At 49.5% G+C, this 13,398-nt stretch overlaps 1 protein-coding gene across 1 annotated transcript in view; it reads right to left on the bottom strand.

The window, feature by feature from the left end:
- Window positions 1-13,398, bottom strand: part of QPCT (glutaminyl-peptide cyclotransferase) — a 93,376-nt gene that overhangs the window by 32,591 nt on the left and 47,387 nt on the right. Inside the window, exon 3 of the mRNA XM_030198072.1 lies at window positions 10,861-11,142. Coding sequence (XP_030053932.1) covers window positions 10,861-11,142 — 282 coding nt within the window. The remainder of the gene's footprint in view (window positions 1-10,860; window positions 11,143-13,398) is intronic.

Below are 13,398 nucleotides of genomic sequence, written 5' to 3'. Positions count from 1 at the left end.
TCCAAAAAGGAGATGATCAGTCTCAGACGTTCCACCTCTAACGTTTAATCTGGCATAGTACCCTTGAAGCCCTTAATACTTCTCACCAGCATCCCTACATAAGTTTCCATAGTCAATCCAGAGTCCAGTAGAGGTCCCCGTCAACAATGGATTCAGAGATGGAGAGGCTTTGTTATCCCTACCTAAAAGATATTGATCTTTTGTGGATTTAGCTTTAATCCATTTTTCTGAGTCTACAAACATTTTTATCAAAAAAAACTCTGACATGCTGGTATACATTTCTAACAGTGAGTGTTTACAAGGAAAATCAGAAGAATGTTATCTGCTTAAATGTAATACACAACTCCCAAGGTCCTCAACAGGCCACCTGAAGAACTGAGATAGAAATTGAAAAAGATTGGGAAAAGTGGAGATTCCTGAGGGACTCCTTGAGCCATCAACCAGGAAGATGAATACATCAAACAGTGACTTACTTACAAAACTTTAGGATTTGAGTTTGACTGAGTCTGAGCCCAAGCGTACTTATCAGAAGAGTGCATATCCCTCAACAACTTTGGCTGGCTTCTGAGATATCTTTGCATGACATATGCTTAAAGTTGTGAAGCTCAAACAAAATTCCTGTGATAGATTCAACCAGCAGGGAAACAGAGAGGAGATCAGCAATGCCCTTCCCTCTTTATAGTACCCCTATTCACTAATAGGCCACAGATGGTGTCTCTCATTAAGTGGATAGGTGTGTTGGTCATAGGCACATAAAAGAAAAAGAGGACATTACCCTAAAAATTATCAATAGAAATCAAACAAAATAAAACATGGAAAAGAAAATAAGATGATACCTTTTTTATTGGACATAACTTAATACATTTCTTGATTAGCTTTCGAAGGTTGCCATTCTTCGTCAGATCGGAAAATTAAAAATCCTGGAGGACATATCTTAAGAAGTCTAAAAAGAGGACATAATGGTAACCCTATCAAAGCATCAGGGATGTCTCTGAGCCAGTGCTTCTCAATCTTTTTTCTTTTGGAGCACGCTTTCAAGTTACCTGATCCTAATAGTACACCAAACCTAGGGGTCCTTTTACTAAATTGTGGGTAAAAGGGCCCTGCGCTGGCGGCAGGGGCCGCTTTTCCTGTGCACCACTACTACTACTACTATTACTATTTAGCATTTCTATAGCGCTACAAGGCGTACGCAGCGCTGCACAAACATAGAAGAAAGACAGTCCCTGCTCAAAGAGCTTACAATCTAATAGAAGGGCCCTTTTTCCTGCAGCTAGTAAACCCTCCCCCCCAAAAAATGGTCATGCGGCGAGATAACTCTCACCGCATGGCCATGTGGCGGGGAGCCCTTACCGCCACCCACTAAGGTGGCAAAAAGAGCTCCGGTGCTAACCCGGCGGTAACTGGGCAGCGTGTGGCGATGTCCAATTATCGCCGGGTTACCACCACGCTAGCCATATCTGGGATTTTCTTTCTCCCCCCGAAAATGGCGTGCACTCAGGGCGGGACTACCGCCAACAGCCATCCCAAGAGAGTAAGCAGCAACCTCACATTGGGCTTACTGCCGCTCTGTAAAAGGGCCCCCAAATTTTGCAAAGTCGTCATATTTGCTGGCCACATATCTGTGAAGTACTAGAAAATGATACTTTGAAACCCTCTGCTCAGTGTGCAGTGGCGGCTAAGAAAACAAATAGCATGTTAGGTATTTTTAGGAAAGGAATGGAAAACAAAAATGAGGACGTTATAATGCCTTTGTATCGCTCCATGGTGCGACCGCATCTCAAATACCGTGTGCAATTCTGGTCACCTCATTTCAAAAAAAGATATAGTGGAATCAGAAAAGGTACAGAGAAGGGCGACGAAAATGATAAAGGGGATGGAATGACTTCCTTATGAGGAAAGGCTAAAGCGGCTGGGGCTCTTCAGCTTGGAGAAAAGACGGTTGAGGGGAGATATGATAGAGGTCTTTAAAACAATAAGTGGAGCGGATCGAGTAGATGCGAATTGCTTGTTTACTCTTTCCAAAAATACTAGGACTAGGGGGCACACAATGAAACTACAAAGTAGTAAATTTAAAACAAATTGGAGAAAATATTTCTTCACTCAACATGTAATTAAACTATAGAATTCGTTGCCAGAAAATGTGGTAAAAGCAGTTAGCTTAGCAGGGTTTAAAAAAAGGTTTGGATAACTTCCTAAAAGGAAAGTCCATAAGCTATTATTAAGATGCACTTGGGGAAAATCCGCTGCTTAAGCAGCATAAAATGTATTATATTGTTTTGGGATCTTGCCAAGTACTTGTAACCTGGATTGGCCATTGTTGGAAACAGGATGCTGGGCTTGATGGACCTTCGGTCTGTTCCAGTATGGCAATGCTTACATTCTTATGTTACTTTACAATGTATAGTATGAAAGATTTGTTACTTCACAATGTACAGTATGAAAAAGCCTAAAACATAATTTTACAAGTAGAGATTTAGGAGAAGAGTATTAGAGCCATGGCAGGATTTAAGCCATAAAGCAGTAAAAGAAAACCATCCCTCTCTCTGTCCTTCCAATACACAGGTCCAGCCTGTCCATCTCTCTGTCTTCTCTTGTCCAGTGCGCACTACAGCCTCTCTCTGCTCCCTCCTCAAACACAAATATACAGCCAGCCCATTCCTCTCTTTCTTGTCCCCCTCCCCAAATTCATATGGTTTCCTCTCCCATTTGATTTCCTCTCTGCCCCAAGCATATCCTATGGTCAGCATATCCCTCTCTGTCCCTCCCCCCACCACACACAGAAGGCCAGCCTATTCCTCTCTCTGCTTCCTCTCACCCAATAAAGTGAATGATACATACCTGTAGCAGGTGTTCTCCGAGGACAGCAGGCTGATTGTTCTCACGACTGGGTGACGTCCGCGGCAGCCCCCACCAACCGGAAAGAAGCTTCGCGGGACGGTCGGCACGCAGGGCACGCCCACCGCGCATGCGCGGCCGTCTTCCCGCCCGTGCGCGACCGCTCCCGCCAGTTGAATGACTAGCAAAAGATGAAACACACAACTCCAAAGGGGAGGAGGGAGGGTAGGTGAGAACAATCAGCCTGCTGTCCTCGGAGAACACCTGCTACAGGTATGTATCATTCACTTTCTCCGAGGACAAGCAGGCTGCTTGTTCTCACGACTGGGGTATCCCTAGCTCTCAGGCTCACTCAAAACAATAACCCAGGTCAATTGAACCTCGCAACGGCGAGGGTACAACAGAAATTGACCTACGAAGAACAACTAACTGAGAGTGCAGCCTGACCATAATAAATTCGGGTCCTGGAGGGTGGAGTTGGATTTACACCCCAAACAGATTCTGCAGCACCGACTGCCCGAACCGACTGTCGCGTCGGGTATCCTGCTGGAGGCAGTAATGAGATGTGAATGTGTGGACAGATGACCACGTCGCAGCCTTGCAGATCTCTTCAATAGTGGCTGACTTCAAGTGGGCCACCGACGCTGCCATGGCTCTGACACTATGAGCCGTGACATGACCCTCAAGAGTCAGCCCAGCCTGGGCGTAAGTGAAGGAAATGCAATCTGCTAGCCAATTGGAGATGGTGCGTTTCCCGACAGCGACCCCTAGCCTGTTAGGGTCGAAAGAAATAAACAATTGGGCGGACTGTCTGTTGGGCTGTGTCCGCTCCAAGTAGAAGGCCAATGCTCTCTTGCAGTCCAATGTGTGCAACTGACGTTCAGCAGGGCGGGTATGCGGCCTGGGGAAGAATGTTGGCAAGACAATTGACTGGTTAAGATGGAACTCCGACACCACCTTCGGCAGGAACTTTGGGTGGGTGCGGAGCACTACTCTGTTGTGATGAAATTTGGTATATGGAGCATGAGCTACTAGGGCTTGAAGCTCACTGACCCTACGAGCGGAAGTAACTGCCACCAAGAAAATGACCTTCCAGGTCAAGTACTTCAGATGGCAGGTATTCAGTGGCTCAAAAGGAGGTTTCATCAGCTGGGTGAGGACGACGTTGAGATCCCATGACACAGTAGGAGGCTTGATAGGGGGCTTTGACAAAAGCAAGCCTCTCATGAATCGAACGACTAAAGGCTCTCCAGAGATGGCTTTACCTTCCACACGATAATGGTAAGCACTAATCGCACTAAGGTGATTCCTTACTGAGTTGGTCTTGAGGCCAGACTCTGATAAGTGCAGAAGGTATTCAAGCAGGTTCTGTGCAGGGCAAGAACGAGGTTCTAGGGCCTTGCTCTCACACCACACGACAAACCTCCTCCACTTGAAAAAGTAACTCTTTTTAGTGGAATCCTTCCTAGAGGCAAGCAAGACCCGGGAGACACCCTCAGACAGACCCAACGCAGTGAAGTCTACGCCCTCAACATCCAGGCCGTGAGAGCCAGGGACTGAAGGTTGGGGTGCAGCAACGCTCCGTCGTTCTGCGAGATGAGAGTCGGAAAACACTCCAATCTCCACGGTTCCTCGGAGGACAACTCCAGAAGAAGAGGGAACCAGATCTAACGGGGCCAAAAGGGCGCTATCAGAATCATGGTGCCGCGGTCTTGCTTGAGCTTCAGTAAGGTCTTCCCCACCAAAGGTAGGGGAGGATAAGCATACAGGAGGCCGGTCCCCCAATGGAGGAGAAAGGCGTCCGACGCTAGCCTGCCGTGTGCCTGAAGTCTGGAACAGAACAGAGGCAGCTTGTGGTTGGTCTGAGAGGCGAAAAGGTCCACCGAGGGGGTGCCCCACTCTCGGAAGATCTTGCGTACCACTCTGGCATGGAGCGACCACTCGTGCGGTTGCATGACTCTGCTCAGTCTGTCGGCCAGACTGTTGTTTACGCCTGCCAGGTACGTGGCTTGGAGGAGCATGCCGAACCGACACGCCCAACGCCACATCCCGACGGCCTCCTGACACAGGGGGCGAGATCCGGTGCCCCCCTGCTTGTTGACGTAATACATTGCAACCTGATTGTCTGTCCGAATTTGGATAATTTGGCAGGACAGCCGATCTCTGAAAGCCTTCAGTGCGTTCCAGATCGCTCGGAGCTCCAGGAGGTTGATCTGCAGATCCTTTTCCTGGAGGGACCACAGACCCTGGGTGTGAAGCCCATCGACATGAGCTCCCCACCCCAGGCGAGATGCATCCGTCGTCAACACTTTCGTGGGCTGTGGAATTTGAAATGGACGTCCCAGTGTCAAATTGGACCGGATGGTCCACCAGAGCAGTGAAGTGCGGCAACTGGTGGAGAGGCGGATGACATCTTCTAGATTCCCGGTGGCTTGGAACCACTGGGAAGCTAGGGCCCATTGAGCAGATCTCATGTGAAGACGAGCCATGGGAGTCACATGAACTGTGGAGGCCATATGACCCAGAAGTCTCAACATCTGCCGAGCTGTGATCTGCTGAGACGCTCTGGTCTTCAAAGCCAGGGCCAGGAGATTGGTGGCCCTCGCTTCGGGAAGGTAGGCCTGAGCCGTCTGGGTATTCAGCAGAGCTCCTATGAATTCCAGAGACTGGGTTGGCTGGAGATGGGACTTTGGGTAATTTATCACAAACCCCAGCAGCTCCAGAAGCTGAATAGTGCACTGCATGGACCGGAGGGCTCCTGCCTCCGAGGTGTTCTTGACCAGCCAATCGTCGAGATATGGGAACACGTGCACTCCCAGCTTGCGTAGGTAGGCCGCTACCACCACGAGGCACTTGGTAAACACTCGTGGGGCAGAGGCGAGCCCAAAGGGCAGCACACAATACTGAAAGTGCCGTGCTCCCAGGCGGAATCTGAGATACTGTCTGTGAGCTGGCAGTATCGGAATGTGAGTATATGCGTCCTTTAAATCCAGGGAACATAGCCAATCGTTTTTCTGAATCATTGGCAGAAGGGTGCCCAAGGAAAGCATCCTGAACTTTTCTTTGACCAGGAATTTGTTCAGGCCTCTCAGGTCTAGGATGGGACGCATCCCCCCTGTTTTCTTTTCCACAAGGAAGTACCTGGAATAGAATCCCTGCCCTTCCTGCCCGGGTGGTACGGGCTCGACCGCATTGGCGCTGAGAAGGGCGGAGAGTTCCTCTGCAAGTACCTGCTTGTGATGGGAGCTGAAAGACTGAGCTCCCGGAGGACAATTTGGAGGCAGGGAGGCCAAATTCAGGGCGTATCCGCACCGCACTATTTGGAGAACCCACTGGTCGGAGGTTATGAGAGGCCACCTTTGGTGAAAAAATTTTAACCTCCCTCCGACCGGCAGATCGCCCGGTACGGACACTTGTAGGGCGGCTATGTTCCCGTGGATCCAGTCAAAAGCCCGTCCCCGGCTTTTGCTGTGGAGGCGCAGGGGGCTGCTTAGGCGCACGCTGTTGACGAGAACGAGCGCGCTGGGGCTGTCCCTGTGCCTGACGAGGCCTTCGGGCCGGCTGGTTGAACCTACGCTTCGCAAAAGAATAGGGTGCAGCCTGCCGGGCCCGGGAAAAACGTCCACCTGTGGAGGTGGATGCTGAAGGCGCCCGGTGGGAGAGCTTGTCGAGAGCGGTTTCCCGCTGATGCAGTTGGTCCACCATCTGCTCGACCTTCTCACCAAAAATGTTATCCCCCCGGCAAGGGACGTCGGCCAGTCTCTGCTGGGTGCGGTTGTCCAGGTCAGAGGCACGCAGCCATGAGAGCCTGCGCATCACTATACCTTGGGCCGCAGCACGAGATGCCACGTCACAGGTGTCATAGATACCCCTGGACAGGAACTTTCTGCACGCCTTCAGCTGCCTGACCACCTCCTGATAAGGCCTGGACTGCTCCGGCGGGAGCTTCTCGACCAGGTCCGCCAGTTGTTGCACATAGGTCCGCATGTGAATGCTCATATAGAGCAGGTATGATTGGATGCGGGTCACGAGCATGGAGGATTGGTAGGCCTTCCTCCCAAACGAGTCCAGAGTGCGAGACTCCCGCCCCGAGGGCGCCGAGGCGGTATCCCTCGAACTCCGTGCCCTCTTGAGAGCAGAATCCACGACCGCTGAGTCATGGGGCAATTGTGGCCGCATTAGCTCTGGGTCGGAGTGGATCCTGTACTGGGACTCTGCTTTCTTGGGAATGGTGGGGTTAGTTAATGGTCGCACCCAGTTCCGAAGCAGCGTCTCCTTAAGGACATTGTGCAGCGGCACCGTGGAGGACTCTCTAGGTGGTGATGGATAGTCGAGGACCTCGAGCATCTCGGCCCTCGGCTCTTCCACAGAGACCACGGGGAAGGGAATGCTGATAGACATATCCCGCACAAAGGAGGCAAAGGAGAGACTCTCGGGAGGCGAGAGTTTCCTCTCCGGTGAAGGCGTGGGGTCCGAGGGAAGGCCCGTAGACTCCTCTGAGGAGAAATATCTAGGGTCCTCCTCTTCCCCCCACGAGTCCTCATCCTCGGTGTCGGACATAAGCTCATGTAGCTGAGTCCTGAACCGGGCCCGGCTCGACGTCGAGGCACCAAGGTCTCGGTGTCGTCGAGCGGTGGACTCCCGCGCCGGCGGGGACGGAGCTCCCTCCATCGACGTCGACGGGGACTCCACCTGCGTGGCGGTCGAGACCGGCACCGCAAGCGGCGGCGGTGTCGACAGCCCCGACGCCGGGCTAGAGCTCGCCGGCGCCACAGTCATCGGCGCCGAGGGCGCAAGGACCCCCGGCGCCGGCACAGCCTGGCGCATCAGCCCTTCCAGGATCCCCGGAAGGATGGCTCTGAGGCACTCGTCCAGGCCCGCTGCCGGGAAAGGCGGTGGGGCCGGTAGGGGTGTCGGCGCCAGAAGCTGCTGGGGGCCAGGAGACGGCACCGAGGTGCCGGAACCCCGATGCGTCGGTACCTCCACAACCGACGGAGACCTCTCCTCTCGACGATGACGCTTCGGCGTCGCCTCCTCTCCGATATCCGGATGCACCGAGGGCGACCGGTGACGACGCTTCTTATCTTTCTTGCGATGCCCGTCACCGGCGCCGGAGGGCATGAAGGAGGAGGAGGTCGATCCCCCTCGGTCTCGAGGTACCGGGTCAGACAGGGTTCGGTCCCGTGGCCCACGAGCTGAGGGAGTGACCGGGGCCGACTGCCCACGCGGCCTCTCACCCCCACTCTCACCGGAGGACCGGCGGGCCGACGGGACCTGTTCTCCTGGGGTCGCTGCCATCGGTGCCGATGTCTCGGGCATCGATACCGGTACCGAAGGGCCGGGCGTCGATACCGATGCCTTCGAGGTCGACGTCGAGGGGCCGGCGCAAGTTCCAAAAAGACGGTCCCGCAGAACTTGCCTCGCAACCTGAGTCCGTTTCCGGAGACCGAGACACAGAGAACACGACTTGATATTGTGCTCCGGCCCGAGGCACTGGAGGCACCAAGCGTGGGTGTCGGTCTGCGAGATCGGCCGGCCGCAGCGACCACACTTTTTAAATCCACTCGGGACCTTCGAGGACATCGACGGAAAAATCGCGTCGGCGAAGTCAAAGTCGTCAATGGTGGCTGAAATCACACCACGAAAAGGAAAAACGACCATGCGGCCACTAGGCCGCAACGCAGCGTCCCCGCTGGAAGCGAGGGAAAAAGGGGAGCGCGTGCTCCACACGCGCAGGGTTTCTTTTTTTTTTTGAAAAAAGAAACCGGACGGTAACTAGACCAAAATAAACAAAGAAAAAAGCACGATCGGCGTAAACGCGATCGAAATCCGGCGGCTGAACAGAGAGAGCGGCGAGGCACGACTCTCTCCAGACGCGGAAAAAAAGGAACTGGCGGCAGCGGTCGCGCACGGGCGGGAAGACGGCCGCGCATGCGCGGTGGGCGTGCCCTGCGTGCCGACCGTCCCGCGAAGCTTCTTTCCGGTTGGTGGGGGCTGCCGCGGACGTCACCCAGTCGTGAGAACAAGCAGCCTGCTTGTCCTCGGAGAAACACTACTACATCTCTCTCTCTTATCCACCCTCCCATACTCACTGCCATCTCTTTCTGACCTACTCACATATCCATGTCAAAAAAGACAGTGGCTATAATAAATAAATAACTATTTATAATAAATTTGATTATGTATTATGACTGTCGCCTTTTTGATTACACAGCACTGTTCTGTCCTCCGACAGCCTTGCACTAGTTTATAATATGACCCTAAAATGTGTTTAATGCTTTTACTGTTATTCTCACTGCAAAGATACGTAAGCAATGCATTGTGTGTAATGTAGTTCACAGGCAATGCAGCCACACTTGCCTGTCTGTATAAGAACTGTTACTATTGGTTTGTGCTGCTGCCTAGACCTCCTCTCTTTCTCAGCCAAGCTGGCTCCTTTGTCTACCTGCTATATCATTTCCTGGTCATTCTTACTATCTCTGTCCTCAGAGGTCAGCAGGTATGACCTTTCCCTCCAATTGAGGGCTGTCCTCTAGGACCAACCTTGCTACCTGATGGCAGAATCTGTCTATTTACCCCCTCCTCCCTGGGCCTGTGTGAGCCCTTCTTGGCCTCTCTCTCTCTCCATGAGGCATGCTCCATCTTGCTTCAGACAGCATTTGTCCTGCTAAACTCCTTGGAATGAACTTGGTTTTTTTTACCTTAAATATATCTTCCTAATGAGATATTGCACTCTCCAGTCACCCAGCTCTGAGCTACTTCTACCTGTTCAACTATTTTCTCACATCTGCAATAAAACTGCCTCTCTTCAGATTTCTACCTCCAACCACTGATACAGCTTTCAGAATTACGGAGTCTCTGTGCCCTGGGGCAACACTTCTGAACGTCTGACTGTGAGTAAATTATCTGTGTTTATTCAATAAAGGAAACTTCAGAAAATAAAGAGACTTCAGGTGTGTGCTGGTGTGCCAAGGTTATACTTCAAGATATTGAGACTTTACAGTTAACAAGTCTTAAGAGGCTTGACAAGCACATTTAGACGCAGTTTAATTTAAGGGTTAGTTTGACAGCGATGTCAACATGGCAATACATTTCTAATACAATGTTGAAGTTTTTCTAGTACATTCTATTACATTCTTGCCATTTCTTATGCCATACTTTTTTTCAACCAAGGGGGAGCATTCCCGGCGGTAATTAGCAGCGTGGCCACATTACTGCTAGGTCAATGGGTGGCGGTAAGTGCTCAGGCAGTAAATAGCTGTGCGCTACTTTTAATTTTAGAACACAGCCATTTTCTGCCCCAATTTTAAAAAGCCCTTTTTCTCAAACACGGTAAAAAAGTAGAAATTAGGCCTTACCTGCTAATTTGCTTTCCTTTAATCCCTCTGGACCGGCCCAGGTTTGGACTGATGGGATGTGCTCGCCTTCCAGAAGCCAACCTGCTGGAAGGCGAGCACAACCCATCAGTCCAATCCTGGGCCGGTCCGGAGGGATGCTAAGGAATGACAATTTCACGTCTAAACTACTGTAGACCACTTTTACCACTGCTTAGTAAAAAGGCCACTAAGGGCTGTAGTACATCTTTCAGGGACCCTTTACTAACTTCTTACCACAGGTTGAAAACCACTACCACAGAGCATGCTCAGGTGTCCCATGGTAGTTTTGGCATCTGCGTGTACTTCCCACACTGAGGACACGTTTGGGGGTGGAGAGTAGGTGTACCCAGCGCTAATCAGCACAGCTGACACACATCAACCGATTAGCATGTGGTTTACGCATGAGCCCTTACTGCCTAGAAAATAGGTGTAGTTAAGGGCTCAGGAAAATTAGCGTGTGGCCATTACTGCTAAAATGGAAACTGTGGCCATTTTACAGCCATGCTAAAAGTGGCCTCAGCGAGTGGGAAACCCATGTGCTACTCACAGCGCAGGCCACTTTTTAGTGTAGCTTAGTAAAGGAGCCCCTTAATTTCTATGAGTAGCTCGAAAATGTCAGCATGCCATTAAAAAAAAAATTCTTTACCTTCAATGAAAGAAGTCGGTCATTCAGAGCATGTGCCAGTTCCAGCAGCATTGCGCAGGGCACAGCTGAATCCGTTGCTCCCACAAACACTCTGCCATCCCACTGTGGACTAAAGTACTTTGAATCGTAGTGGCAGGCGAGGGTCAGGTGACGTTTGGCAGAGGGGTTAAGGGTGCTGATAACATTTGAAAATGTTGTATAACCATAGGGTGTAGGGCTCTGAAAAGTATCTTCCTCTGTTACCCAGCCAGCTTGAAGCTTTCCAAGACTCTGCACAATGTGCTGGACAAACAAATGAGAAAGTGAGACAGTAAGAGTTTCTTTATTTTAATATTTATGATGAACCTTTCAGTTTTCAAAAAGGATACTCTGACGGGAAGCTTAGCTGGAGCATATAACAGTGGAGCATATTTACGAAAAAGGTGCCAAAGGAAGGGTGGGTAACCTCGGTCCTCAAGGGCCACAACCCAGTTGGTTTTTCAGGATTTCTCCAATGAATATATATGAGATCTATTTGCATACAATGAAGGTAGTGCATACAAATAGATCTCATGCATATTCATGGAAGAAATCCTGAAAACTTATATGGATTGTGGACCTCAAGGACCAAGGTTGCCCTCTCCTGTGAGAAAGCATGTTAAACAGTTAGTAAATGATGGGGCCTCTAGATTAGTAATGTACATTAGTGGGCATCACGTTGTAATAAATATGGCCCACAGTTTGTACTACATCTGTAAAAATGTTTAGGAAAGAGGGATTTTTTTTGTCTTAAAAAAATAATATTATTGCAGGAGCTCTCAACCCAGTGCTCAGGACCCACCATGCCAGTCAGGTTTTCAGGATACCCACAATGAATATGCATGATACAGATATGCAAAAATGGAGCTGGTGTATGCAAATTTATCTCATGCATATTCATTCTGGATAATTTGAAAACCAGACTGGCTTGGTGTTCCCCAGAGACTGGGTTGAGAATTTCTTTATTATTGGGACCAGTATTCAAAGGGAGTTACCTATTTGCCAGCAAGCAGGGAAGGTGTAACTCACTTATCCATTTAATTTTCAGTCATCATACAGATAAAATCGAGGCGCTTTACTCAATAAATGGCCAGATTTTATCCATCTAAGGGACTGGCTTTGGGGATGAGAGAAGGCAGAACAATTATCTATGGAGCTCAGGGGTAGGTGACCTTGGTCCTCGAGGGCTACAACCCAGTTGGGTTTTCAAGGTTTCCTCAATGAATATGCATGAAATCTATTTGCATACACTGCCCATTGTATCCAAATAGATCTCATGCATATTCATTGGGGAAATCCTGAAAACTCTACTAGGTTGCAGCTCTCGAGGATCGAGGTGACCCCTGATTTAGCTGCAGTGTTGAGCCTCTAAGCGCCAAATTCTATAATTTTAGCGCCTAAATGTAAGCGGCATTTGTGCGCAAAAACAAGTTTCAGTTCATGTGTGTAAGTGTTGGTTAAATGCTTACCTCAACCTACACTACCCCAATTGCAAAGGACTCAAGTACAAAACCTATTATGGATCCAACTTCTCCTTCTTAGGCAGCCAACTCTGGAATGCTCTCCCCAGACCAATCCGATCACTCAGTGACCATCTGCCCTTTCGGAAATCACTAAAAACCCATATGTTCAGGCAAGCCTACCCAAACGATCCAGATTAATTCCCACAAACCCATCTATTCATCACATATCCAGGAGATAATGACAACGACCTAGACTACATCTCCCGCCTCATTTTCCCCTGCTTATCCCCTTTTCTATCCCCTTTCGCCTCATCGACCCCTCCCCCAATGCTCACCTACCCTTACTCACACCTCTCCTACTCCCTTCACTCTTGTCCATTCCCCTCCGCCTCAACTACCCCTCCAATTGCTCACTTACCCTTGCTCATACTTCTCCTACTCCCCTCATCCCTGCATTTCTACATTCCTATTTCTTTTATTACTCCGATAATACTCAACTTATTTCTCTCCACCAATACTTTTGAACCTGCTTTGAGTGGGAAAGCGCGGGGTACAAATGTAATTAATAAATAAATAAGCAGTATTCTACGAGCTTCAGGCAACCTACATAGCACACAACTGCAAGGTGGGGCAGACACATGGGGCAGACCATAGATGTATAGGCTGTATAAACTTTCATTTACATAAGTGGAACATGTTAATAAATATACATACACACAGTACCTTTAATTTCCTAATTTTTTTATATTTATTTAAAGAGAACTTGCACTTCAAAATGTTCTTATATAGAGCTATAATAAGATCTCACAGTCCACTGAATTATTTGTTTTATTATTATCATTATTATTTTGTTAATATTTATATTTTAATATATTTCTTACTATTGTTTTAAATGTTTATTGTTTTATTTGTAGTGTTTCTACGACCCCTGAGGTGGGCGGGTTTGTCTCGCAGAAATACGGCCCCATGTCAGGTCCATACTGGTGCCAATAAAGGCTTTTTCCTGGATAATTACTTGTGTGGGATCTCTTTACATATACTCACAGAGCTGTTACTT

Source organism: Microcaecilia unicolor, chromosome 3 (assembly GCF_901765095.1).
Source record: "Microcaecilia unicolor chromosome 3, aMicUni1.1, whole genome shotgun sequence".
NCBI lineage: Eukaryota > Metazoa > Chordata > Amphibia > Gymnophiona > Siphonopidae > Microcaecilia > Microcaecilia unicolor.
Note: the sequence above shows the minus strand (reverse complement) of the source record. Positions and strands in the feature narration are given on the sequence as shown.